The sequence below is a fragment of the Thunnus maccoyii genome, chromosome 19 (genome assembly GCF_910596095.1).
Source record: "Thunnus maccoyii chromosome 19, fThuMac1.1, whole genome shotgun sequence".
Lineage (NCBI taxonomy): Eukaryota > Metazoa > Chordata > Actinopteri > Scombriformes > Scombridae > Thunnus > Thunnus maccoyii.
In genome coordinates this window covers 18,248,557-18,275,619 of record NC_056551.1, presented here as the reverse complement: position 1 = coordinate 18,275,619, position 27,063 = coordinate 18,248,557, and the positions used below count along the sequence as shown (strand labels likewise).

Here is a 27,063-nt window from a genome sequence, read left to right as displayed (position 1 = left end):
GTACATTTAGGATGTTTACTTGTAATGGAGTATTTTTACATTACTGTTTTGGTACTTATATAGAAAGGATCTAAGTACTTCTTCCACCACTGACGTAAACAGACACAAAAACAGATAACACTCAGTTTCATTTTGTCTCATTCTTCCCTACAAGTCTCCAGTGGAATGACAACAGTTTTTCACTGGTTGAATACTACAGTTACGCACTGGAGCGTCAATGGGAAAAAAAACAAAACCAAATTTCACAGAGATATAAAGAAGAGACAGACAGACGGTATCATGCTCTTGATGTCTGCGAGATATCAGATAACCTGTGTTTGGTAGTCACAGGTTACAGTGAGTGAACAGTATCGGGTCACCTCACCTTAGGAAATACAAAAAGGTAACATCTGTACATATATCTGTACTGGCTTTCGTCATGTTTATGTTTTAGACTGGTTCAAGCGTCTATTTTTGAGGAATTACTTGGCTCAAATTATCCTTTCTAGGTCAGCGGTCATTGACCTTTTTACATGGAGCTACTTAACACATCACAAGATAAGCTGTCTAAGACAAGAAAAGGGGTTAAGAGGTCATTTTTAGCAACACTAGCGACGTAGGTATAGGGATGTAAATGTTTGTAGATTTTTTAGACATTCATGATGTGACTTTTTCTGCAGTGGCACCATAAGGTTGACACTTGTGGTTTGAGTGAAATATCTCAACAACTATTGGATCAATTGCTGTGACATCAGGGACAGGCGTTCATTTTTCGTTTCATTTTCCTTAATTCATCCAGGTAAAAGTCTTACTTAGATTAAATAATATTTTTTTAATTCATACCCTGCTCTGAGTGATTTAAAATAACTCTGGTGATCCCTTGACTTTTCATCTAGCACCATCATCAGATCAAAATCTAAATGTGCAAAGTACTTGATGACCAAATACCTGCAAAACTACATTCCCATAAGCCTCAACTGTACTGTGTGTTCAGTGCTAATTAGCAAATATTAGCATGCTAACATGCTAAACTAAGATGTTGAACATGGTAAACATTAAACCTGTTTGACGTCAGCATGTTAGCATTGTCAATGTGAGCATGCTGGCATTGAAATTGTTTTAAAGCTATGAATGCAATATGATGAAAATACAAAAGCCATAAAAACATTCACAAAAACTGTAATGTTCGCTAAACAAAAAAACTCCCAGAGACTACTACTTTAATTACTTTAATTAGACAGGTAAAGATTTATAATGACTTTTTTTTTAACACTATCAGGACATTTTAGGTCCCATCTCATACACCATATTAAAAAAGTGTCTGAACTAACAACACACTAAAGATGTTATTATTCAGAAAGCTTAAACAGTTATTGATTATGTCTTTGAGCAAAGTTGAAATTTTGGCCAGAATTGAGTATCAAAACGAGAAAGAGTTCCTCCTTTGGGGAACATGAATGCGCTCATTGAATATCATGCCTGGTCTATTTTTATTTTCCTTGTGTACAAGTGGATATTTTGGCATAACGGTGAATCCAGGAGATGTTGAAGAGGTCACTAAAAACACTGGTATCATTCTGGGGACCATGAATATCCAGACCTCGTTTCAGTCTTACCAGTAGCTATTTAGGTATCTTGGTCTGTACGAGTGACAGCTGGACGACCACACTCACTGATTTTCTCGTATGTAGAAAATTAAATGTGTGCAGATCGTCAAAATCGTTTCACACTAATGGCCTATAAAGAGAAGTGGGTCATTGAGGCCTCCAGCTACTTCGATAAAATGTCACAAATTGAATCCCAGAACAAAACCCCACTTAAGGAATGTGAATGCAGAATGACCTGCTCTACAGCACTCATGGGTAAAGACAGTAAAACTTTCCTCAGACAACTCTGGAAAACACTGAAATTATGTTTTAACAAAACCATTTTAATAAGAGAAAACCTCTTTGATCACCTGCAGACTGGGAAAACTTAAGCACATGTATTTTTTTTATTTTTTTTTTTATTTTTCATCAACAATGTCATGTACTGCACATATCAAGTACCCCTGAGGACAATTCTGTACTGGTGAAATCAAAGGTAAAACAAGGTTTTGATTTTGATTCTCGTTACGATGCAAAAAAAATGTTGCAGAGAGGGAGACATGAATGTAATACTTCTCACATGAAAGCTGCTTTAGGCTGGAAGGAAAACATCAGTGAAGACTGATAGAAGGTTTCAGCCAGTCACTTTAATACACCTTATAATTGCTTGTGATGGCCAGCTACGTATTAATTTTTATTAAGTACGTAACTGTAACGTATGAGGGGGGTATAGGCATGATCCATTTGAAAAGTTTGGATCGATTAAAAGTGTTTATGAATTGACATTGACGGACTGTTTTCTATTGTGATATGTTTCTATTCACATAACAGAACTATATACTGAGCTGAAGGTGAAATTTATATGATCTTTATATGTGTTAAATTTTATTGACTTATGACTTCCGTTTTAAAATCTACATCTGTAGACTTGTTATACATGTTGGAAGTGTCAAATTTAATCAGTGAAAATTAATATTTGGAAAGATGCTGAACTCTGAACATGAAAGAATAATTTAAAAAAACAAATTGCTTTGGATTAAGTCGTCTCATCTCTCAGCGCATTAAGTTGCAGAAAACTTTCTCAAAAAGTAAACAACAATGTCTCCTGAATTGATCTACTGTGTTTACTTCACGTTTTACTTAAGATGAAACAATAAAAAACAGATCATGTGTGACTTGTAAAAGATAATCGTGCGATAGTAGCACAAGTAGATGTCACTTCCACAGCAATATTGTTAGCTAACATGAGCTAATATTAGCCACCATTAGCATTGGTCATACAAGACCAAGTCAGACTGTAGCAGCAAAACCCTTTAGTGTGTTAAATTGAGCAAGGGTGTGTTTTATTGCTTATGAATTCAACTTTTCATGTGTAAGACGAAGATTGTGTTATTTCTTCTTACATAAAGGCACAGTCTGGCTTTTAAGCTAAGCAGGGTCTTCTCATGAGTCCCTCTCACAGGTTGTAAACGTCTATGAGTTGTGAGCGGTTCAACCAAAAAGCTCTCTGCTTGTTTGATTTGGCTTCAAGAGGTAAAACTATCCACTGTTTTGTAGATTTATGAAAGGAATGTTGGAGAAAAGTCATAATTTTCTGAACTTTCCTTTGCATTATTAATCACCTTTCAGATTTTTCTTGCAACCCCTTGGCGGGGTCCCGACCTCCACGCTGGGAACCACCGCTCAGGACAAAAACATTTACATTCCTTTAGCTGATTCTGTGTGACAGTATGATGCTAATTTGCCTCATGTTTTTGGCCATTCATATACAGTAAATATTCAACAGACCTACAGTAGTTTCATTCATTATCATTCAGTTTGTCTATTTTGTTTTTTTGTACCTACAGGGAAGAGATTGTGCCTGTATGTTAGTCTGAAATAAAAAGCTTAAATATGAGTAGACAGCATGTGGACTGATTTGTTTGTATGTTTAGGGTTTTAATTGCTTTTTGATTTTGTATTTTGCTTTTTTGATTAATAATTTAACCCTCCTTGTAGCTGAAATTGGCTGTTCAGGAAGCCTCAGAATTGGAGATCTTATAAGATGTGCTCCCCAGCTTATACATAAAAAATGTGCTTTATATGCCTCCAGTTTTATAGTCTGGGGATATTACTATACATTTCAGTTTCATGCTGCATTTTTACAGCTTTCTTTTATGAGATGAATTTTATTCATTTTTATCTGGTAGTTAATCAAACCAATAAATGTACAGAGACCAAGGGAAAACAGGATATTGAAAACTGATTGACATATATTGCTTTTTTAAAGCTGAAATGATTAGTTATATAGTTAATTAAATAATAGTCGATGGACAGAAAAATAATTAACAACTATTTTGATCATTGATGAATTGATTTTTTTAAGCAAAAACATCAAACTTTTCTTAGTTTCAGCCTCTCAACTGAGATTTTGCTGCATTGATTGTCTTGTGTGACAATAAACTGCGTATATTTGGGTTTTGGACTGTTTGTTGGACAAAATAAGCTATTTTTAATGACATTCCCTTGAGCTTTACAAAATTTTAGTCAACATTTTTGACAATTTTCTGATATTTTAAACACCAATTGGGTGATTAATCCAGATAATGAAACTAATCATTAGTTGCAAACTCACTTTTTTTTTTCTTGAAAGGCCCCGCTGCTGCTGTTGAGATCGTTTCTGTGATCTGTATCCGTCTCTCCTTGAACCCTGAAGTGTTTATCATTGACCGTTATTTTCTGGAGCTTCTCTATTGACTTGACGCCTTGATGTTTGGGGAGCTCTTTTAAACCTTCCATGGGCTTCATCTCCATCTGTCAGCAGCCGCTCATTACTGTGCTGTCAGATTCACTTTTGGGGGGAAAAACTGTTCATTTAGACAAATCTTGACTAAATATTCTGACTTATTGTAAAAACTCATTAAGTTTAGACAGACACAGGAGAGAAAAATGTGGAGTGGCCTTTGACCTGGAGGCAATCACTGAAATGTCAGTTGAACAAAAAGATTGAAGGACAGGTAGAACTTATATTGTAACTAAACATCTGGGTCACTGATTGGTTTGACAGCATGTCTTCCCCTTCCCCTTTCTTTCTTTCATTATGGTAGAAACACAGCTGGAGACGTTGACAAATGGTTGATTTTTTTTTTTCATGTCAACACAATAAGATGAAAACACAAGCTGATCCGGTTTCTCGCCTTTCACCCGAATATTTTTTTATTTTTTAATTATGCAGTGACATTTACCAATGTGGGAGTTTTTGCTCTTTCCTGACAAGATATCAGATGTGCGAGTGGTGGAAAAAAAAAAAAAAGTCTCCTCTATCTTTTTAATTAAAGTTATCTTATTTTTATCGCTCTTATCTGACAAGCACCCTGTGTGCCATCTTCACCCTGTTCTGAGCACTGCAGTTTAGACAGAATAAGCCTTTTTAATTGCATATGCATTACCCCTTGTCTGGAGCAGTCACTGTGTCAATAAATTATAGTAAAGGCCAGGACTGCTATCTAGAATATTAATCATCCTTTTTCCTCTATGATGTTGTTTTACCCCACTTTCTGTGCCCTCTCTTTAGTTAAATCTGTGGGCCACATGATAGACTATAACAGGGCTTCTTCAACTTTTTTTTTTATGCAGTGACCAAAAATTTAAATTTAGTGTGTTCAAAGGACCCACACTGGCGTATGATCAATACAGGCAGAAACGCTCATTAAAATACTCAACTTTATAGAAGCTGAGTAAATCATCTCACATATAAAAGTTTGTGAGATGATGTAAGTTGTCCTGGAAACACTCAACAAGGAGCCACATTTTGAAATCTTCTTTAAAAAAAAAAAATCTAAATGGAAATCTAAAATAATTGGGCTATAGAGACAATGTGGATAAAATCTCCCATGTATGTATTTTAAACTGCGATGTTGATACATATATTTTGATATAGGATGGTTCATTTCCTGGCCTGAGGTGCAAAACACAACAAAATTTCAGGAAACACAACCTTTTTGAGGGGCAAATCTACCTAATTTGATACCTGACAAGTCAAGGAACTTCATCCTGCATGCAAAAATCATATAAAAGGCTATTTAAGCCAATAAGTTTTTGCTAACATACATATCAGAACCCAACCATAAAGTATAAGGATGCAGCATTAAGAAATAATGTTCTGCATTGGCTCATGCACCATTCAATATTATGTTATTTTTAATTGATGTGAGATGGGGTTTGGAATAAGTAAAGCGTACAGTGTTGTGGCTCAAACACGGTCATACTAAATATTTAATAAAACCCTGTCCTGCAGCTTCACTCAGGCTAGAATGCAGACAGACTCTTCCAGCCAGACTGAAATGGAAAACGGTTAGATAAAATTGGCTACTTCCTGGAGTCTGGAGAACAGTCACACACACACAAAAGGAAGGGCAGGGAGATGTAGAGAGAGAGAGAGAGAGAGGAGGGGAGGGGAGGGGAGGGGACAATGTGTGTCTGCAGTCACTTCCACAATTCCTCTGACAGAGCTTTTCCCCTGACTGATTGCTTCCAGACTACCTTAAAAAGCGGCGCATGCAGTCCCCGTCCCTGTTTTGGGCTCTTGCGTTGCGCTCTTGCGCGGCGCCAGTGGGGGATCCTGGGACAATGTGGGGATGAGCTATTGACACACACACACACACACACGCACGCACACACACGCGCGCGCACACACACACACCGCACATCTCTCCCATCATCATTATCAGCCATCCACCCCCCTCTGCCCTGCAGCGACACTGGCTCACTGGCACATTAACATACTGCTGCTGCCTGCACCTCCTCCCCTGTCTGTCTAGGGAACACAATTAGGCTACGGCGGAGACACACACACACACACACACACACACACACACACACACACACACACACACACACACACACACATATGAGGAAAAGAAGTTGAGCCTACATTCATGCAAATACAGCAAAAAGTGACTGAGGGACGTTGGAAGTGTGTGAGGTCTTCTGAAGGGCTGCAGCCACAGATCGTTACTGGATAAAATTAGATTCATTGAACAGAGTTTGGTGTTTTATAGGTTTCTGGTTCTTACAGTTGCATCTCTGCTATAACAGAGTAGCCAATTGTCAAACCATCTATATCCTTTACAACATTTTTATTGTCATAGTTTTTAATCCATACGCTTTTTTATACATACACTTAAATGACTGTTTGTGTGTTTCTTTGCCTCTGCTCATGATGCTGTAAATTGATCAAACCTATGGATTTATCCTATAAAGACAATAAATAAAGTGAGCCTCCTGTTACAGATCTACTGTCAGGGAAAAGAAAGGAAATTGATCCCCAGCTGATGGATCATTCTGTTGGATAAATAAATAAGGATGAAAACTATTGTGTTGGTAATTAAAACAGACGAACTCAAAAGGCCACTTTAGTGATTGTCCCACCTGGAAGCTAAACGTCCAGAGGGCGGCAGCAGCGCGCTCCTGTCTGTGTTTCGGACATGTTATACATGGGTTTTAATGCCCTAAGTTTAGTCTCCTAGGCACACAGCTATATCTCAAACTGATATTCCCATGGTTCACTTGCTAGTAGTAGAAGACCTAAACTAAAGCCATTAAATCCCAACTTTAACCAGCTAAAGCTAAAACCTAAAAAGCAATTTGCTTAGTGAAGCTTAATGGGGACGCAGCTTCGCCTGAGAGGCAAAACTCAGGGCACAAAGCACTGATATTATAATCAAGGAAAACTGTCCTGAGTGATTAACATGACAAAACCAAACATGATTTATTTTGAAGAAAAAAGGGGGAATGCCTGGATTGGACTGTTGTCATAATATCTAGCCTATCTGATTGATTCCCAGCTCCATTGATACACATTTTTAGCACACATGCATGCTTTAATATGAATAAACTGCTAATAAAACACTGATCAAACGCTTCAGGTACCAATGCATCAGGAACTGTTCGCTCTAAAATAGCCAAAAACTGCAAATCTTTAGGCATTTTGCCTAATTTAAACGTCATTAAAGCTCATTAAATGAACGCCTGTGAGCGAAACAGAAGCTTTCATAAGATACAAAGGATTGAAACTAGATTTCTATTATTTAGTTTCACAATTAATTTAACAAGTCATATGTTTAAAAGAAATGACTAGGATGGAGGGTTTGTATATTTGGACTATAACTGCTACAGTTTCTCAACCTCATCGCCATGTTCTCAACTTTACACTTTGTCAACTTTTTCTGAGAAAATGTTAACTTTCCTCAAACGTTTGTGTGTGTGTATATGTGTGTGGCTGTGTGTGTGTGTGTGTGTGTGTGTGTGCGTGTGTGTGCCTGTGCCTGTGTGTGTGTGTGTGTGTGCGTGCGCGCGCTGTGGGCTCTACTTGATCTGTTGTTTGCGCAACACAATCACATTTCTTTTAAGCGACAGGGTGTCTAGACACACACGTGACCGGGCGCGTCAATGCGCACTGGAGACTGGAGACGGAGCAAGGGCACCAAAACCATCCGCCTCATTTACAGACAGAGAGCCTTTTACCCCCCTCGAGATCACTCGTCGGCTCGCTTTCTTCCACACTCAGACACGGAAACTTCGTGTGGTGAGATACGAGGCTTGGATTATTTCATTTTGAGGGATTCGGCTGCTAAAATAGGTTACGAGGCTCGGTGCGTGGACGTAACCCGAGGGTCCCTCTCGCTTTCTCTCCGGCTTTTAACTCAACTCTGGTTGGAGATTCAGTCCTGGGTTTTGCGCCCTGGCTCTTCGGACGAGGCTCATCGCTGCCAGCAGACCACATCCTCTGCAGACGAGTGGCATATTTAGACGATAACGGATAAGAAAGCCTCCGCAAGCCTTGGTGGAGAGCCCTACTCTGTGCAGTCGGATCAAGGACTTTGTGGATTAATGCTCCTGAAGACACATAGCCTAGGCGAGCTTCGGTTTTTCATGGGATAATTGTGATAGCGTTTAGGCTTAATTAGGCCCCAGTTTGTCTAATTTGTGCCACGGCGATTGCGCATAGATGTAAAGATGTTTTGACAATGTTTATGAGCTGAAAATCGGCACTGAGTGTGTTTTTATAGGGGTCAGTTCTCAGCGAGCTCAGGCTGCACATCTCCAAGTGAATAATTATAACACATTGAGGCTACATGCTGCTGTGTTGTAGCAGATTTCTCCTGCCGCTATAGACGCGTATAAGCTGCTAGATTCATCATTATAGGCGAGTCTTAAACGCGCAGAGGTGATGGTTATTTATCCCTCACGGGAAAAGCTGACTGTCCCGTGAACCTCGATTGCTTTTTTCGGTGGTATACTCTGCAGGAGAAGGCGACAGAGACTGGCGTATGCTACAGATTTCCTCTGCTTATCCAGCTCCCAGTTTTTCCACCGTATTTTCTCAGGCTGCTTGTCATTGCCTGGACTCGGATCCCGGAATCTTCATGATTTGCGGACACCATGCTCGTTTTTTAGCCGGGGAACCCTCTTTTCGTCCCGCATGTTTAGGACCAAACGATCGGGGCTCGTCCGGCGACTCTGGAGGAGCCGTGCGCCCGTGGAGGGCGACGGGGAGGCGGATAGAGGGACGCATGGCTCCGGGGGCTGCTGCATGGGCAAAGCGACAAAGGTGGCCAAGTCCAACGCCGGGTCGGAGGCTGAATTGAAGGCGTTGACCCACTCGATACTGAAAAAAATCAAAGAGAAACAATTAGAGGTGCTGTTGCAGGCGGTGGAGTCCAAAGGGGGTGCCCGAAGCCCCTGCTTACTCCTGCCCAGCAAAGTGGACGCGAAAGTGGGTCAACAGTCTTACTCTCTCCCCATGCTGCTCTACAAAGTGTTCAGGTGGCCGGACCTCAGGCATTCCTCGGAGCTGAAGAGGCTGTCTTGCTGTGAATCCTACGGGAAAATCAACCCAGAGCTCGTTTGCTGCAACCCGCACCACATGAGCAGGCTTTGTGAACTCGGTGAGCTGGATTATTAAAATAACCTCATCTCCTAAACAAAAGTTCCCCCCTAAATTGCATTGAATTCTCTGGTGGTCGGGCCCAATTTTATACCAAAAAAAAAAAAAAAAATCAGACACCGTGTCATTATGTCAAAGAATTGCCAGACTCTTAAAGGGCTAATTAGCCTAATTCAAATTGACATCACCTCTCTTGGCACAGTTGTCTTGAGTTTCCATAAGGTCAAACCTGACCGGTGTGGGAAAAGCGTGCCAAGTGGTCGTCTTTATCTCCACCGGCAGTGTGGCATCATGAAATCTGAATAGTGACATCACAGGTCCTTTTTTCATGTATTTATTTTTTTACTATAATTATATCTGGCTTGATTATGTTTTGAAATGTGCTGATATCCTAATAGAGATCCGTTAATTAGGCTACATCCCAACTTTTAACATGTTGTTTTTTTTGACACTTTAAAGCCGCCAAATTAATTGTATGTGTTTATTCCAACATAAATCTGGACATGATCAACTCCAACAAAGCCCACGCTTTTTCAAACAAACAACCTATCTGGCTTTTTAACATTTCACAATTGCCATTTCCAAAGTGCAAAGCGACTCAGCCAGAGCTTTACAGTCTTTCCACGGTGAAGTTTCCAGGGCCTGTGTGTGTGTATGTGTGTGTGTGTGTGTGTGTGCGTGAGTGAGTGTGTGTGTGTGTGTGTGTGCGTGCGTGCGTGCGCGCTTGCTTGGCGTCCCGGGCCAAAAGAGGCCCGTATCTCAGTTTGTCCTAGACGCTGATAGTGGCCCTCCTGGCGCCAGGCGGCCCCCTGTTTATCTGCCTGCCAATGAAAGGCAATAGCCGCCCGGCCGGCCTCACCGCCTGCCTCTCCAGGCTGAGCTGACAGACACAAACCCTTTTCCCTGAAGAATGACAACTCTTATCATAAAGTTTAGATCTTTCCCTTGTTTTTTTTCTCATGCTCTGCCTCTCTCTCTCTCTCTCTCTCTCCCTCTCTCTCCATGCAGAGTCTCCTCCTCCTCCATATTCGCGCTATCCCATGGACTATCTTAAACCACCAGGTGAGCTTGAAATATATGCATTTATGAATACAGTAATGTATGTATGTATTGCCTGAAGCGCAATCTTTGCAAACACACACACGTCTAAAAGGCCATCTTGTATTCATGACTGTTTATGTGTTTGTCTGTATGTCCTAACATATGCATATAGTCTTACACACAACCTCTGCAGCGTCTGTGTGTGTGTGTGTGTGTCTGTAGGAAACAGCTCCATGTTATGTTGTGATTTATGATAGCAGTGGAGTGGCACGCCTGGCTGGCTGGGCAGTTCTAGCATGGCTGGCAGCCAGGGCAAAGCAGCACAAAGTTGAGATACCAGCTATAGACTGACTGGCACGTCACCAGGGAGCAGTGTGTGTGTGTGTGTGTGTGTGTGTGTGCGTCTGAGAGGGAGTTGTTTGTTTGTGTGCGTGTCCATCTATCTATTGTAAATCGCAGCACAGAGCGAAACAGACAGGCAGCGGCGTCTCTGGAGCCAGCCAGCTTTTATCATCTGAATTAAACAACACATTAAGTTTGCGCTCTTGTGAGGGTGTATGTGTGTCACTGTCCCGCATCGTTGTCTGTGTTTGTTTTTAGGGAGCATTTGTCATTTTAATGTCTTTCATCCATGTATCTTCAAGCACTTCCAGAGAAAGCTTTGGTCATGCCTAATTGTTTCCTCCCTCCACCTGTGCCAGACTCCACATGCTACTGCTGTGGTTGTCATCCTATTCCCTGGCGCCGGAAAGTGGCATCAGGTTATGTCATCGCCTATTAAGTCGGATTTGAAGTGTGTTAAATTTCAGGCTATAACCAGAATAGTGCAAGACTGGGGCGGAAGAGACAGAGATAAGGCCCCCTTTGACTTCTCTTCGTGTCACTTAGGGGGTGACAAAGATATAAATGAACAGAGTGAGTCGGTCCTTAGTCCCGTCTCGCTGTCTGTCAGTGCAGGAAAGGCTCGGAGTTAAACAATGACCAGTCAGAAGAGCGGCCGGCCAGTTAGTCAGGAGAAGGAGAAAGTGGCTTTCAGTGAGTGGTAACAATAGGAAGTCATTGCAGCTGCAGCTGTGGTTCTTCAAAGCCCCCCCCGCCCCCCCTTTCTGTCATTCTCTGTCTTTGTTACTTTTATTTACTGAGCTTGAGCGATGTTGTTGTACATGAAGAGCATTTTTAAAACACGCAAATGCAAGCGGGACCGACCGAACATGTTTAAAATCGAAAGATTCGATGACAGACAGTGAAATCCTCTTTTGACTCATAGTCTCAGTCGTAGAACTGGCGTCTTTTGTATGAGTTCAGTTGGAGACGTTCCAGTGATAAAAGGAAACAAGAAGGTAAATAGGAAATGCAAGCTGGATGCAGACAAAGGAAATGATTATACAACTCATGTTACCACCCTGTTTCCCCTTTCAGAGCAAACTGAAAAAACTTGAATTGGTGTGACCGGGGTGGGAATTAAATGTTGGGAATGAGAACAGAACAGAACAAGGAAAGGAATATATCATCAGGTTGCTTGTCTGTCTCTGAGTAGAGTTTTCATACTTTAAAAAAAAAAGTTGTAGTCATCAAACTGTATTTTTTTTCAGTATTTAAATGAAAAAAAGTGCCGTAGCCTCCAGCTCACCTGCCACACTATTTCCTCATTTAGTAGAATTCAGTGAGTGCAGCTGCAATTGTGGTCATTCAAAGGAGTTTCTGTTTGTCTGTCTGTCTGTGCGTCTCTGTATTGGGGAAGGAGAGTGAAAGACAACATATATTAATAGGACAATGGAGCAAGCTGCAGGGTACACACACATACACACACACACACACACACACACACAGAACAGATGAGCTTATCATGCAGAAAGACAGGGGTTTTTCCCCAGTGCCTCGGGGAAGCTGTCAATCATTGACTCCTTCCCATTACTGCAGGCTATTCCAATTTTCTATAATATCCCCTGTATTTGCTTCATATTAGGCTGTGTTAAATCATAATGACATTCAGAAAATATGCACAGTTAACTTTTAGAAGGCAATCAGACGCTGTAAAAATCTGCATGAAGCGGAAGAGCGGTGGGTTTTATGATGATGGTTTTATGATTCTAAGCGAGCAGGAAGTGGGGTTATATGTGTCAGGGTGCCTGTCCGCTCCGGCAGCAGCAGCGGTCAATATGAAAGCAGCCCCAGACGTAAAACGCTACCTTGTTTCAGCTCTGGGGAATATAAATCACACACTGTTTAGCTCTTTCTCTCTGATGCCCCCTCAGCCCTGTGGTCAGCTGTGAACTGTTGCCCGGGAGACCAGGGCAAGGCTGTTGGCAGCCAATGAAAGCGCGGCAGGCTGGGCTATGCCCGTGCATCTCGTTACTGCGACCACAGGGGCACGGGCTGCGTCCGGACGGGGGCAGGGTGGCAGGGTGTAAGGGCCCGCAGTGAAACCGCTCTGGTTGCTGCTTCTTTTATTACTTCATAGCAACTGCTCGGCCAAAGTGGAAGCCAATGGCACGATCTGTTAGCTGGATTGTGGAAGCAGAAACACCAGCTTCCTCCTGCTAAATCCCTGGCTCACTGTATGGCAAGAATAATTTGCATCTGCTGCAGTTGTTATAATAAACCTCAAATTTGAGGAAACTCAGTTAAATCGTCATTTTTGATTTTTTTTTCTTAGCGACTTGAGAGTGGGAATGTGACAGAAATGTACGTTTATGTGGCTCAGAAAAAGTCACTTAAGTGTCACGGTTCAGTCAAGAATGGAGGTGACCTCCTCCACCAGCAAACACTCTGGCTGAATGGATGGTAGGTGTAGCACGGCGTTGACGTGCAGCGAAAGGAATGTATCATTAGTGAATACCAAGCTACCAGCAGCAGCAGCAGCAGCAGCAGCAGCTCTGCAGCAGAGCTAGCCCGCTCCCAGCGGTGCGCTGCTCCGCTCAGCACACACAGCGGTTTTGTTAAAGCTCCATTCAGGTGTCATGTTGAAACTAGTCTACATTACAATCCTGGTGGGGGTTAAGTATTCGAATGCAAAGAGAGGGAGAGGGAATGACAATTTTTTTTTTTGCTTGTCTGCCTGATAGAGAGCCATTAAGAAAATTTATAGTGAGCAGCTTTCAAGGGATTTCTGCGCTCTGTCTGCCTCGTTGCTTTTGCTTGGATATGGTGTATCTTCCTAAAATTTAAGATACTCAAAGCAGCCACATAGGTAGAAACATTTCTGATACACCTTTGCTGTTGGTGCGAAGGCTCAGCTTTCCAATTTATCTGGCAGGCATCAAATTTAGAAGAAACCCGGAATGCAAAGTGTTGCAATCATCTCTAATACTTGATCTGCGCTGGGTTATTGAGTGGGGATCTCTAGCCCGAACCCTTAGCAGAAAGAATACAGCTCTTTCCAGATCAGTAGCTCGTCCATGCAGAGATACAGGGCTAATGTTCCTCCTGAAGCAGTGGATTATGGGGGATTATCAGGGGTGTAAGAAACTCTCCTCTCTAAGTCTTCTGTGTGTGTGTATGTGTGTGTATATGTGTGTGTGTGTGTGTGTGTGTGTGTGTGTGTGAGAGCGTGAGCTTCGTCGTCAGCGTCTTCATTAGGCATTGATTTCACCAGAGTGATTGACGGCCTCGCAGCTGCTGCTTTGCCTTCTCCCCTCACACACACAAACACACTTGAACGGACACACACACACACACACAAACACACACACACACACACACACAGTACTAATTCAAAGACTCTCTCTCTTTCTCCATTAGATTCTCCAGACTCTGGACCTTCATCCAGTGATACTGGGGGAACGACATACTCAGCCCCTGTGGGGCTTTCAGGTAAACATTACTCCAAATAGATTCCCTGTTTATACCATTCATGTCTTCTTCTATTGTTCCTTCACTTTGCTGCTCATATTATTTTCCTCTTCTGTTTTCTTATCCTTCTTCTATGCATCCCTCCCAACACACACTTATCTCTCCTCTATACTGGTGATGAGGCGGTGATTGTGGGGGCCCCTGCTTCCCCTCTGTAATAAAAAAAAAAAAAAAAAAAAGCCAGTGAAGGAGGGTGGTGTATTTCTCCCACGTCCACATAAATTCCTCCCTTCTGGCTCTTTGAACAAGGCTTCTCTCTTCTCCTCTTCCTCTCTCATCCCTTTCCGTGTTATGTTGTAATGGAAGACAAACACGCCGAACCGTTGTTTGGAGAAGAATATGCTCTGTGCGTGCGGGAAAAAAAAAAGCAGCAAAAAAGAGAGGCTTCAACTGACACGCGAGTGTTTGTTTGGGTGTGTTTGTGCGTACAGGGGACGCCTTTGTAGACAGTTAACTCTCCTCTGGGTCTCTGTGTGTGGATAAGAGCGAGACACAGGCGCCTTTCTTTCTTCCATCTCTCATGCAGGACGTGTTTCGGGCTTCCTCAGCTTTTCTCCCATAATCCCCTTTGGCAGCATTGCCTTCCTTACCCAGCGCCCTGTCCGCAGGCTACAGAATAAGATGGTGTTCACGAGAGAGAGAGAGAGAGAGAGAGAGAGAGAGAGAGAGAGAAAGAGAGAGAGGGAGTTTGCTCTCCACTGCTTGAGATTGCTCTGTGCTGTTCTCTGCTTTCCTTTGCCTCAGATGGTTCTCATTACTGGGCCTTTAAAGCCTGTTTTATGTCAGTTGGTGTTCGCTGCCCATTTCCCCCCCTCCTTTGTTTGGTGGTAGGGGGGTTAGCCCGCCTGCCTGCATATGTATGTGTGTGTGTGTGTGTGTATGTGTGGGTGTGTGTGTGTCCTTAGATGGGGGAAGAGATTGGAGCAGCAGTGCTTACAAGAAGAAAAGAACCAAAAATCAGCCTCCTCTCCTCTCCTCTCCTCTCTCCTCTCCTCTCTCCTCTCCTCTCCTCTCCTCTCCTCTCTTCTCCTTTTCCTCTCCTCCTCTCTAAGTCCTCCCTGTGTGCATTAACTAAAGACACATTTTAGACCCAGTTCAAACTGTGAAACCCAAGAACTGGAGTCTTAACAGGCGCCCCCATGCTCCCTCCCTTACTCCTTCCCTCCCTCAGTAAGGCGTACACTATACCCCTCCTTCTCCTCCTCCTCCTCCTCCTCCTCCTCCCTTGTTTTCCTTCCTGGCGAGGATGACATGGCAGCGGCGGCCAGCGCTCAGTGAATGGGCCTCCTCAGTAAGAGCGAGGTAGAAAGGCCGGGGCGGGATGGCCGAAGCGCTCTGCCCTCATGATTTCCCTGGTAAGCCGAGGGAAAAAAAAAAAAAGGCTGCTCCATTCCTCCTTTTCTCCCCCCCCCCCCCCCCCCCCCCCCTCCGCCTCACACACTCTGCCTCCCTCCTTCCCTCTGGGGCCCTGACAAAAGAAACATGGCTCTCCCAGAGGCCCGCTGCTGACCTTCTAATTCACTCACTCTGCCCTTTTTATGTTCTTTTCCAGACATATTTACAGAGAGGAAGGAGGAAGGGAGAAGAGGGTGGCAAAGACTTGAAGTCAGCAGTTGTACTATACTTTTTTTTTTGCATTGTAGTAGAATAATTAAGAGCTTGTCGACTTAAAAGAATGTAGTGTGTGGATGGGTGAGGAGGCTGTAGCCCATGCTATGGAGTTATATCTTAGTAAGAAAAGCAGGAAGATCACCCCCCCAAGAATCCTCATGAATCTGAAAACACAGATCAGACAGAGCCGATGAGATGAGGTTAAAGATAACATCCTCCGCTCCTCATCTTCCCTTTTTTTTTTTTTTTTTTACTCTCCCTGTTTTTCCATCTTGGAAAGAGTCAAGACTATCCAGGCTGGAAGGAGTTAAGCGAGCTGCGACAGCGACAAGCGCAAATGCAAACTAGGCTGCCTGCCAGGCTACCAGCTCCAAAGCTCCTCTTGCTGGCTCACGTCATCAGCTTGGAACAGAGCAGAGAGCAGAGAGCAGAGAGGAGAGGAGAGGAGAGGAGAGGGGGGTCGATGGCTGGAGGCCTGGAGCTGGGTGTTGGGGTGCTGATCTTGGTTTGAGCTGGGGTGAGAGCTTAGCTCCGGGGGAGTGGGGGGGGGGGGGGTGGGGGGGGAGGTTTTAGGTTGACCCAGGAACTGAGGAGAGAGATCAAGAGGGAGATTTGGAAATAGAGATTGGGTCAGGGTTAAGAGGGCGCTGGATTGTTAGTTAAGAATCTGTTCACTGTTAAGTAATATTTAAACTTGTTAGAGACTAGATATGGCTTTTAGTTTTGTTTATGAGCGGCTCAGGTGGCACCTACGTAGCCAAACTGTCTGTCTGCTCACAAAGGCTTGGAAAAAGTTCAGTTGCGTTTTAAATATCTGACTCTAAGACTTCTGCAAGCTTGAGGAGACAGAGGTCCTGGCTGTGGTACAAAATGTGGACGTGTGTAAAAGAACTTTGCTTAAAAATTTTTTTTTGAATTGAGCCTGGAGCTATTTGATCAAAGAATAAGTAAACAGGATTATGAGGCTGAGCAGTCATTCAATGCCAGTTTTCTGTGCTTGATGCATTTCGGTCAGTCCAAAGAGGATCAATACCCAGCACCTAGTGTGCACATAAATATGTTTACTGTGTTTTAGAGGCGAGTTAGAGACTTGTGTTCGTGCCAAGCTCTTATTGGATGTGTAGCATTGGTGTGTATGTGTCGGTGGCATGCCTGCTGGTGCCATCGGGGACTGACCCGGAGTGCCTGTGTGTAAGAGGATCCAGTCGGGCTGCGGTGACATGTACGCACACACGCGCACTTTCACACACACACACGAACACGTACACACAGGCAGGCAGATAGAATGACCTGGTGCGAGCCCTGGCGCACGGCCGACTGTCACACAGGCGCTTCCTCCCACTGCAGGTTAAATTTAGGCTGAGTTGTATTCTTATACCACCAGCCAGTCACCTCGCTCGACAGACAGACGGCCAGCCCTTCAGTCAGTCAATTAGTCATCCGGTGAATCGGCTGGAGGTATAACCTTCATCAGGGGCTCTGACAGAGATTAAATTTAGTCTTGGCACCTCGGCTCATTAAATCAAACTAGTTCTGCTGTCATATGGAAGGCCCCGAAGAAACGGCCCATTTTTGGTGCAAGCCAAGTGAGAGAAAAAGCCGCTGTGTGTTAGTTAATAGTTTTTTAACCCAGTGTTATACCCAAGACACTATCTTAGATTTTTTTTTTTTTTTTTTTTTGGAAACCAACTTCCAGCAATCAGTCAGCTTTAACTCAGAAACAGAGCACCCTCAGTCTCCCTCCTCTCCCATTCGGCATTCCTGCCTTGTTTGGGTTAGCAGGGAAAGGAAAGGGCTGCGCAGGATATGACCTCATGTCTTTGAGGAAAAGGCAAGCGGACAGGGAGGCAGCCGAGGCCTCTTCTTGACGAAAAAACAAACAGTGCACCAACCAGAAAGAAGGAGGGAGTAAAAAAAAAAAAAAAAAAAAAAAGAGAGAGAGAAATGATTTCACTTCTGCAAAGATAGAAATGTATAGCAAGCCTTTTTTTTACAGTCATGTAACTTGCTACATAAACATTTTCTTCACCATAAAACTGTCTCTGTTTTGGTCCAATCTGGATTTTCCTTTTGTTTTTTTTTTTCTCTTCCCTTGCTTGAACAGTAAGAGGAAGGAATGAAGAGGGAGAGAAGATGGCGGCTTTGGGTGGAGGGAGAGATGGCTGGCAGCTCTGCTCTGTTCTCTGTAATTTGGAGGCTGTGTGTTAGCCAGCGAGTCGAGCAGAGCAGAGCCGGGCCGCTCCGTGCCGGGCCAGGATCTCTCATTACTCCCCACTTCCTCTCCTTGCGCGGCAGCCAAGCCGCCTCTTGGCAAGGGACTTAATTTTGGTTTTGGCTGTCCTCTGTTCCCCACCCTGTGTCATTATGCTGCACAAATTGAAAAAACAGCACAGAGACACTGGAGGATGGAGAGAGACAGGGGAGGAAAAAAAAAGGAGAGAGGAGAGGATAACGGAAAGCGTGCCTAGCTTGCATGTTTTGTTGTTTTTTGTTGTTTTGTTTTTTTTGCTGAAGATTTTTCAGATGCATTATGCTCTGTTGTTCTCAGCGTACAGTCAAGATAGCGTTCACAGTTGAAAGCATCAGCCTACCTTAGCATCGCCAGCTGATTGAAAGGTGGGCTATGCAGATTTGGCTACGAGCCAGAGCTGGAGGGAAGCCCAGAACAAGATGAACATTGTTTTGGTTCGCAGTCACTCTGTGGAAGTGGATTTTGACATTACCTCAATGTAGGAAGATATGAAAAAGAGACAGAGTGTGTGTGTGTGTGTGTGTGAAGGAGAAGGAGGAAAGGAGGGAGAGAAAACCCCCTTTAGCGGGATAAAGACGGAAATGGAAATAAGTGGAGACACATTCCTGTAAACGTGTGTGTGTGTGTGTGTGTGTCAGATTTCTTGTGTGACACACAGCGCTCCTGTCTCCACCCTCCAGCCTGCTCATTCATGTAGTCAGTTTGTCTTTTGTGTACTCAAACTGGAGGGGTGCGTGTGTGTTTCTTTTTATCTCAGCAACAGACCCTGTCAGTAGCCACGTTTCTATCACAGACCACAGTGCTAGCATAACCACACACACACACACACACACACACACACACACACACACACACTCACAGACATACAGAGGTATATAATTATTAACAACAGAGTAACAACACAGCAAATGCTCATACCACACACAACTGGCTCTGCTGGTTATCTTCCTATCTGTTTGTGGTGTCTGTACCACTTTGTTCCCACGGTGTTTTAGCGCCACAACAATGTGGGCGATTGTTTGGCTTGTCTGTCCATCTGTCCGTAGCGGTGTGGGTATGTGTCTACGTGTGTGTGTGTGTGTGTGTGTGTCTGTGTATAAATGGCTGCAAGATACAGTGCCTGTGAGTGATCTTTTGACTTGTGTGTTTGCAGAAGTGAGCTGATGACATCATTACAGCTTTGCCTGGCACCCTGTATCCAACTAGCTTGTGTTTATTTGTCCTGTCACCCTGGGAAATCTGGACTGCAGGGGATGGTTGTGTATGTGTATGTGTGTGTGTGTGTGTGTGTGTGTGTGAGGGTCAGCATGATGAAGTGTTGGAATAATAACTCAGCAGGAGTAGGAAGGAAGGTGTTACAGAAGAACAAAATGTCCTTCAGCGAAAAAAAAGCATCCTGCTGTAGTTTCAGGGTGATGTACATCCAAGCAGAAGATGCTCCTGCGTTTTATCTTTTTAACACGGCTCCTGAGCAACAAAGAGACATGTGGATCATTACTGCGAGAAACTTCCACTGAGAGAAAATGATACTGAAGATGGAGGCATTAGGAAAACATGCACCATTTCTCCTCCTTATCTTCTCCCGGTCGTGGCCGGATGGTTCATGTTAGCAATGGCGTGTCTGCAACTCATTCGCTCTATCTGTGTTTCTGCGAGGAGTCAGATCTGTAGATAGCGAAACTGTGCCACTCCCCTGTGTGGTTTTCCTGCCATCAGGGCTTATTTAGGTTTCCTGAACACGGGAGGGGGGGGGACTTGAAATGTTCTTACGTAAGCTGCCACCCTAAAGAGGCACTTCCTCTATCAGCTACTGAACCCACTACCATGTATTTGTCTGCCTACTAGTGCTGAATAATGTATCTTTTTTGCCTCAAAGTAGTCGTCGTGCCAAAGAGGCTTTGTAATAAAGCAAATTAGGCCCATGTAGTACATTTTATAAATCTTTTTTCTGCTTAATAGACGATGAAAACTGCTTAAAAAAACTTTACACAAGCAGTCCAACTGATAAATCACATCATTTAGCCTGATTTAATGACATTTTGGTTTCTGGTTGCATGCTCTGCCACACGACAAGTTACCAATCACAATCATTCAAAGAGCAGACTGAGTCATTTATTTTGCAACAGTACATAAAAAAAAAAAACCCCAAACCAGACTGTGTACAGTCTACTGCTTAAACTCACAAGGACACCTCTCTGTCTTCACTGCACAGAACCGCTGACATTTTCTCTCTCTGATAGGTCACCAGTCATTGAATTTCTTGCCGCAGAGAAAAGTGAACACAACAGACTCTAACTTTTATTAACTGAAAAAAAATCAACAAGACCAAAGATTTATTTGTGAGCACACACACAGAGAGAGAGAGAGAGAGAGAGAGACGCACACACACAGAGAGGGCTGAACATATATGGCACGGCAGAGAGAACAAAAGGAATGCCTTAAAGTGTGACCCTTGACCTTTGGAATAGACTTTCCCCGGCTCGAGAGAGGGTGTTGACTTAGAAAATAAGGCACCATGAAGAGCCCTTCCTTCCCCCTCGAGCTGTTTCCTCCACGTCTTCCCCATTCCTCTCGTCAGCCACTGTGTGTGTCTGATGACGACAGGGTCATTACACGTCTGAGCTGAGAGAGAGGCACAAACACACACACACACACACACACACACACACACACATACACATATAGAGCTCTCAGTGATCGATACGAGACAGCTCTCAGGAGCCTCCTCACTATTTACTGATGTTGATAGTGTTGTGTCCAGAAGTGAAGGTTGGAAATTGTGTCTGTGTGTGCACATGAGGGTGTAGGCGTGTTACTCTGTGACTGTGCTGACTTCTAAAGATGAGTAGTAACCTGGTGTGTGTGTGTGTCTGTGTGTGTGTGTGTGTGTGTGTGTGGAGTCAGACAGAGGTAATGATTAACCTTTCCAGACTGTGGCCCTGAGTGAAGCACCCAGTCTGTCGTCACCCCTCCTCCCTTCGACCAAGTCCAATTGTCTCAGAGAGCGTGGCGTCCACTCTTTAAGACCGACGACCATTAAAATCCACGGGAGGGGGGGAGGGGGGAGGGGGTCTGGCTCTGTGTGTGTCGTCTTTGCCAAATTCTTCCCTCTTGAGCTATATGGTTGAAATATTTTGCATTGCACAGGGGTTTTATTTAATCTCAGATATATACAGTGTCTTTGAAGAGCATGGTGGCTTGTTTCAGCCCCTCCTCCTCCTCTCAGACCATAAGCTGATCCATTAAATACCTAGAAAACATGGTGGCAATGTGCTGTTTTTGTTTGCACAGGGTTGCTAATGGCTAACATCCACATTAGCTCTCACCAGATGCTTCTTGCAATTTCTTACATTGCAGAAAATGCTTTTAACAAGGCCTGTTATCATTATTATCATCATCCACGGTCACATGATGCACTCCACACCAATCTGCTCCAGTATCTTGCAGCAATACAGTCAACATTGTAGCTCTCAAATGTGCTTTTTTTGAAAGTTTTTTTTTTTGCTATTGAGTGGGGGGGGGGGTTACATGTGAACCCCATGGGACAAACCAGAATGGGACAGACCTGCAGCAGACAACTGACAGGAGCAGAGCAGAGCAGAGTAGAAAGGGCCGGGGTGACAGATGGCCTCAGGCTGCCAGCTAGCCAGCTTATCTCCAGCGAGGAGAAGCCCGAGACACACGGGCTGCAGGGCTGCAGTGCAGACGCGAGCAGATGGGGCGTCAGACAGAAAGACGGACTAATGCTTCGATAGGCAGACGTCCAGCGAGCAGACAGACAGACAGATGTACAGACAGGCACTGCAGACAGCTCTGTAAGTGTTCAGAGGCTGGAGTGGATGGAAACACACCGCTCCAAGGACAGACGGATGCGGCGCAGACACTCTGACGACACCGTCTGACACGCACACCTATGCGAGAAGTACCTGAAATAGTGTCAGACCGTAACATGAGGAGCGCGACCGGCAGACACCTCACACGTCTACACATGCAAACACACACAAACATACTTGCACCATGTGTTAAAAAATTAAAATTCGGTTAAATGAGCCTTGCACTTGCAACAAGGTGTGGGCCACTCACATTACTGTGTGTGTGTGTGTGTGTTTATATATATGTGTGTGTGTGTGTGTGTGTGTGTGTGTTCAGCAGCATTACTCATGACGCGTAAGCTCATCTGCTGTCAGGACAAGCTGTGAACATACTCTTCACGAGGCTGCGCCCCACAGATGGAGGAGTCTGCCTGTCTCGCTTTCTGTCTGCTGATATACTGAGCAGAAAAAAGTTTGGTTTTGTTTACTTGTAAGCATCGTTTGAGTCGGACAGAAGCTATATTTGTTTTAGTCTCTCTGAGATTTGCTTCCAGTCATTTTTTTTTTTATGTAACTACTGAGAAATGGGAAGAATTCGGTTTAGCTGCTGTCACACTGCTGGAAGTACTTGAGAACAATTCTTAGGCACTTGAACTTCACTTTTTTTTGACTTCATGTTACATTTCAGAGCCAAATTTAGTACTTTTTACTCCTCAATGATTGTTTCACAGCTATAGCTACAGACTTAACATATGAATCACATGATCAACTTTTAAAATATGATACACTGTTATAGATAAAACTACTCGACAGTTTATAAAGTAGCTGCAGCTCAACCGGCTACATTAAAAATGCTGTTGACATATTAAAGGGGCATTCCACCTTCCTGAAACACTTTGTATAATCTCTTCTGTGGCTCTTGGAGGAAGAAAACAACCCCCTTATGATGCCATAGTGATGTCATCAGGCTTATTTCAGTGTGGTGTTTAATTGAAAATGTATAACAGAAAGCCTGGAGGCATGGAGTTTGAAAGACGTTGCTAGTCAGGGAGGGAAAGAAGGGAACAAAAGAGGCTATCGAGTTGCATTGTGGGAAGTGTAGGATTCAGTTTTTCAAAGCTTGACCCATACTAGGGACCGAAAGTCAGGATATCACGGCTTTTGATCTGTCTCTGGCAAGACAGAACTTGAAATGTGGTGTTTTACATTGTTGTATTGCACTTTTTTACGTAAGAAAAGGATCTGAATACTTCTTACACTGCCTCTTTACTAGCTGACCCTCTCTGTTGTTTATTTGCCATCATATTTCCCCCTCTCTGTCTCTCTTCAACTGTTTGCTTTTATCCCCTCCCTCTCTTTTCTCTCACTTGCTACCAGTCTTGAGTTTCAGAGAGGAGACGAGAGGCGAGGGAGGGGAAGCGGGGCAGTTTAGTGTAGTCCTGAATAGCAGGGTGTTTTCAGGCTGCAATGACAGGCTCAGACAGGCAGCCACTCTAATGACCTCTGACGCCAGGCCCTGTTTCTCTCAGCAATAACAAACACACATACACACACACACACAGGGCCCCACAGGTGAGCTCCACCAGCAGGCCCTCTGTCAGCTGTTAAGAAAGCCGAACGCGTCCTTCTCCTTATCAACCCCGGCTGTTCCTGTACGTACATGTAAAACAGACCCGTGAGCAAAGCCGGGCCGGGAGCGGAGACGCTGTCTGACATCAGCTTGAGACACAAAAGACACTTTCTGTCTCTTATCTCAAAGATAAATGCTCTTTTTTTCTCCATTTAGTCTAAGGTAGATAGCTGGGTACTTAGTTTCCCTCAGCACCCCATGAGGATGGATTTACGATAAACTCCCCGAGGCTCGGCTCTGACCAACTTCAAAGAACACAGCTCTTCTTGTTTTATGGAACGCATGCTTTCAGTTTTGCTCCCCTCCCTCTTCCCTTCCCTCCTCTCTGTTTCTGTCTCTCTTCTCCCAGTGTTCTTTTTCTGCCCCTTCCCCCCCCCCTCCCTCCCCGCCTCCTTCTCCCTGCGTCTAATGAAGGCTAATGACAGGCCGCGGTGAGTCCGCTCGGGCCGGCAGAGATCCTGCCGCATTAACGTTGCAGTTTGTCTCAGACGGGACCTTCCAAATTACCGGTTACATTCACAGCTACCGCCAGATGAAACGAGGAAGGAGGGGAGCGGGGAGGAGGGGGGGGAGTAGGATGGGAAGGACGGGAGGGGGGGGCAACTGAAATGTCTCTGAGAGGGGGCTCTGTTCATATTTTCCCTCACATATATTTCCCCTCTTCAAGCTTTCTTAACCCTTGAATGTGTCTTTCATTGAGTGTTTGTGTGTGTGTGTGTGAGTGTGTGTGAAAGAGAGAGAGACAGACAGAAGAGAGGAAGTATTAAAGATAGTTGATAGAAGTTGCAGCAATTAGGTGATGACCCTAAAAACACAGGAGACGCTTAAAAATCAGCAGAGGAAGCAAAGTTGCAAAAGTAACAGTCAAAATATGTGAAAAGCATTCCTTCTCTTCCACCCCCGCCCCCTCTTTCTTTCCTCTCGCGCTCTCTCTCTGTCTCCCTCTATTTCCCTTGCGCCTGACTGGCTCCCACTTTTCTAGCTGGGAGTAGCTGGGAGCCAGATTTCTGTGGAATAGAGATATGAAGGGGGAGAGGGACGGCGCAGGAGGCACGCTAAAGGGAGACTAAAGGGGGGGGGGGGGGGGGGGGGGTTGGAAACTGGAGCATGGCCAATGCTACACTTCTTTTACGCTCAGGGGTAACTTAAGACCGGCGAGGCCTAGCTTGTCAACGATTCAGACACCAGGGTTTGAGAGTAAACGGACTGCGTTGCTCCTCAGCTAAACACTAAGTGCTTCACCGTAGACGGGGGGGGGGGGGGGGGGGACGGCTGATGCTGTGTTTACGTTGCTGTTACAGTCACCGTGGCCTCATCTTTGTAGATGATGAATTCAAAGATAGTTTCTAATTTCCTCTTAACAGCGTGCTGCTGTAGAGAGATGATTGGTTGACGTCAGAGCATTGTTGGCCACGCTGTTACAAAAATACAGCGAGCCAGACAGAAGATAAGCATTTAATGCCTAGACAAATATTGTACTGCGTGTGGACACTTGCCTGCCAGTGTCTCTGAGTTGCTTCCCTTGTCTGAAGTCCAAGAATTCCAACATGGTTTTCCTGTGTGGCAGAAATTGAGGATGACAGTTTAGCTTTGGCTCTCGAATAAAGCAAATTCTCTATTTCCCAAAACGGGCATAAGGAAGAAGTTGTGGAGAAGTAGCAATGTTTGAGTAGTTTGGTGTAGCCTGAGGTGTTTTATTGAAGCAAAATTTCCACATCATGCACTCCACTCTTCCCCCTCTCTTTTCTTTTTCTTTACTTCTTGATCTGTGTATTTAACTGTGCTTTCTCCTACAATGTTTCAGCGCCATCGTGTTGCACCTTTCGGCAGGTTTTAACCGACTTCTTTCCTTTCTCTGTCTCCTTCAGATTCCCTAGCGTTGCAGGAGTCTGGCGAGCGGGCCCATTGGTGCGTGGTGGCATACTGGGAGGAGAAGACACGCGTCGGGCGCCTCTACTCAGTCCAGGAGCCCTCTCTGGACATCTTCTATGATCTACCTCAAGGGAACGGCTTCTGCCTGGGCCAGCTCTGCTCCGACAACAAGTCCCAGCTGGTGCAGATGGTGCGGGCCAAGATAGGCTACGGCATCCAGCTGACGCGTGAGCCAGACGGAGTGTGGGTCTACAACCGCAGCTGCTACCCCATCTTCATCAAGTCGGCCACACTGGACAACCCGGACTCGCGCACGCTGCTGGTGCACAAGGTGTTCCCCGGTTTCTCCATCAAAGCTTTTGACTATGACAAGGCCGGCAGCCTGCAGAGGCCAAACGACCACGAGTTCACGCAGCAGCCTCGCACAGGCTTCACGGTCCAGATAAGCTTTGTGAAAGGCTGGGGACAGTGCTACACCAGACAGTTCATCAGTAGCTGCCCGTGTTGGTTGGAAGTCATCTTCAACACCCGATAGCAGCAGCCTTCCTCTTCTTCACCCTCCTCACCTCTTCTGCCCCCCTCCTCCACCCCCTCACAAAACAGACTACACCCACTTTCCTTGTTTTTTTTTTTTTGTTCCAGAGGTTCAAACAGAAAAAAAAGTTTTAAAAGAAGAAGAATGTATAAAATTCTGACGGACTTTGTTTAATAAATGACTAAGATTTAATTAAATAAAATAAGAAGCGAAAAATGTATTTTATGTTATATATAAATATATTATTAATTGTAAATATGAAGACGTTTTATATGCATCATTATTTATGTATTGTGCAATGTGTTGATGAGAAAAAGAAAATAAGATGCACTTTGCTTAATATAAATGCAAAACAAAGAAATGCCAAAATAAAAAAAAAAAATACAAATAACACTTTCTGTCCAGTCAGTACTTTATTTTTTATCTGTCTTGGTGTTGCCGCTTCGTGCAAAACGATGTTAAAATGAAATCCAAATTAGATTATTTAAATGGAGCCACATATCAGTTGTATAAAACCCTCCCAGTCTGGGTTTGGCGAAGAACATTGTCTCTTCATTATAACCAAAGTCAACATTGTGTCACTGAAAGACTTTGATGTCATGTTGTAGATCGTAAAAGCATTTCCCTCTAAGACAATGAGTCAGACCGTGACAGAGTCATAACTCAATGTCCCCTGCTCTTACGGGCTCATTATGCCTTTTAAAATTGTCTGTTTTTTCTGGGTTATTTCGGGATGAATGCCCCTCTTCCTCTCTGTCATTAACCAGCTGATGACATCACAGCCAGGAAGCAGTAATGACAAATTTCAGGAACCAATAAAGTCAACAGAGGGTCCGGCTTCCTGGAGGAGCCTCCTTATTTTAATGGCAGATAAAAGAAAGGAATGTAATGTATCAGACAATAACACAAAGAATTCGGTGCCACACCTGAGGAAATGAACGCGTACTGGAATATTACAACTTCACTT

At 44.1% G+C, this 27,063-nt stretch overlaps 1 protein-coding gene across 2 annotated transcripts; it reads left to right on the top strand.

Moving 5' to 3' along the window:
- The first annotated feature begins 7,922 nt into the window (after window positions 1-7,922).
- On the top strand, window positions 7,923-26,448 carry smad7 (SMAD family member 7). Of its 2 annotated transcripts, XM_042395981.1 has the most exons (5): window positions 7,923-8,130; window positions 9,365-9,493; window positions 10,501-10,554; window positions 14,275-14,346; window positions 25,558-26,448. In XM_042395981.1, exons 1-5 carry the CDS (start codon window positions 7,995-7,997, stop codon window positions 26,094-26,096), a joined length of 930 nt encoding a protein of 309 aa, XP_042251915.1. In that variant the 5' UTR covers window positions 7,923-7,994; the 3' UTR covers window positions 26,097-26,448. The 2 variants fall into 2 exon arrangements, with proteins under 2 accessions (XP_042251915.1, XP_042251913.1); XM_042395979.1 differs by having other exon boundaries at window positions 8,039-9,493.
- Window positions 26,449-27,063: the final 615 nt, after the last annotated feature.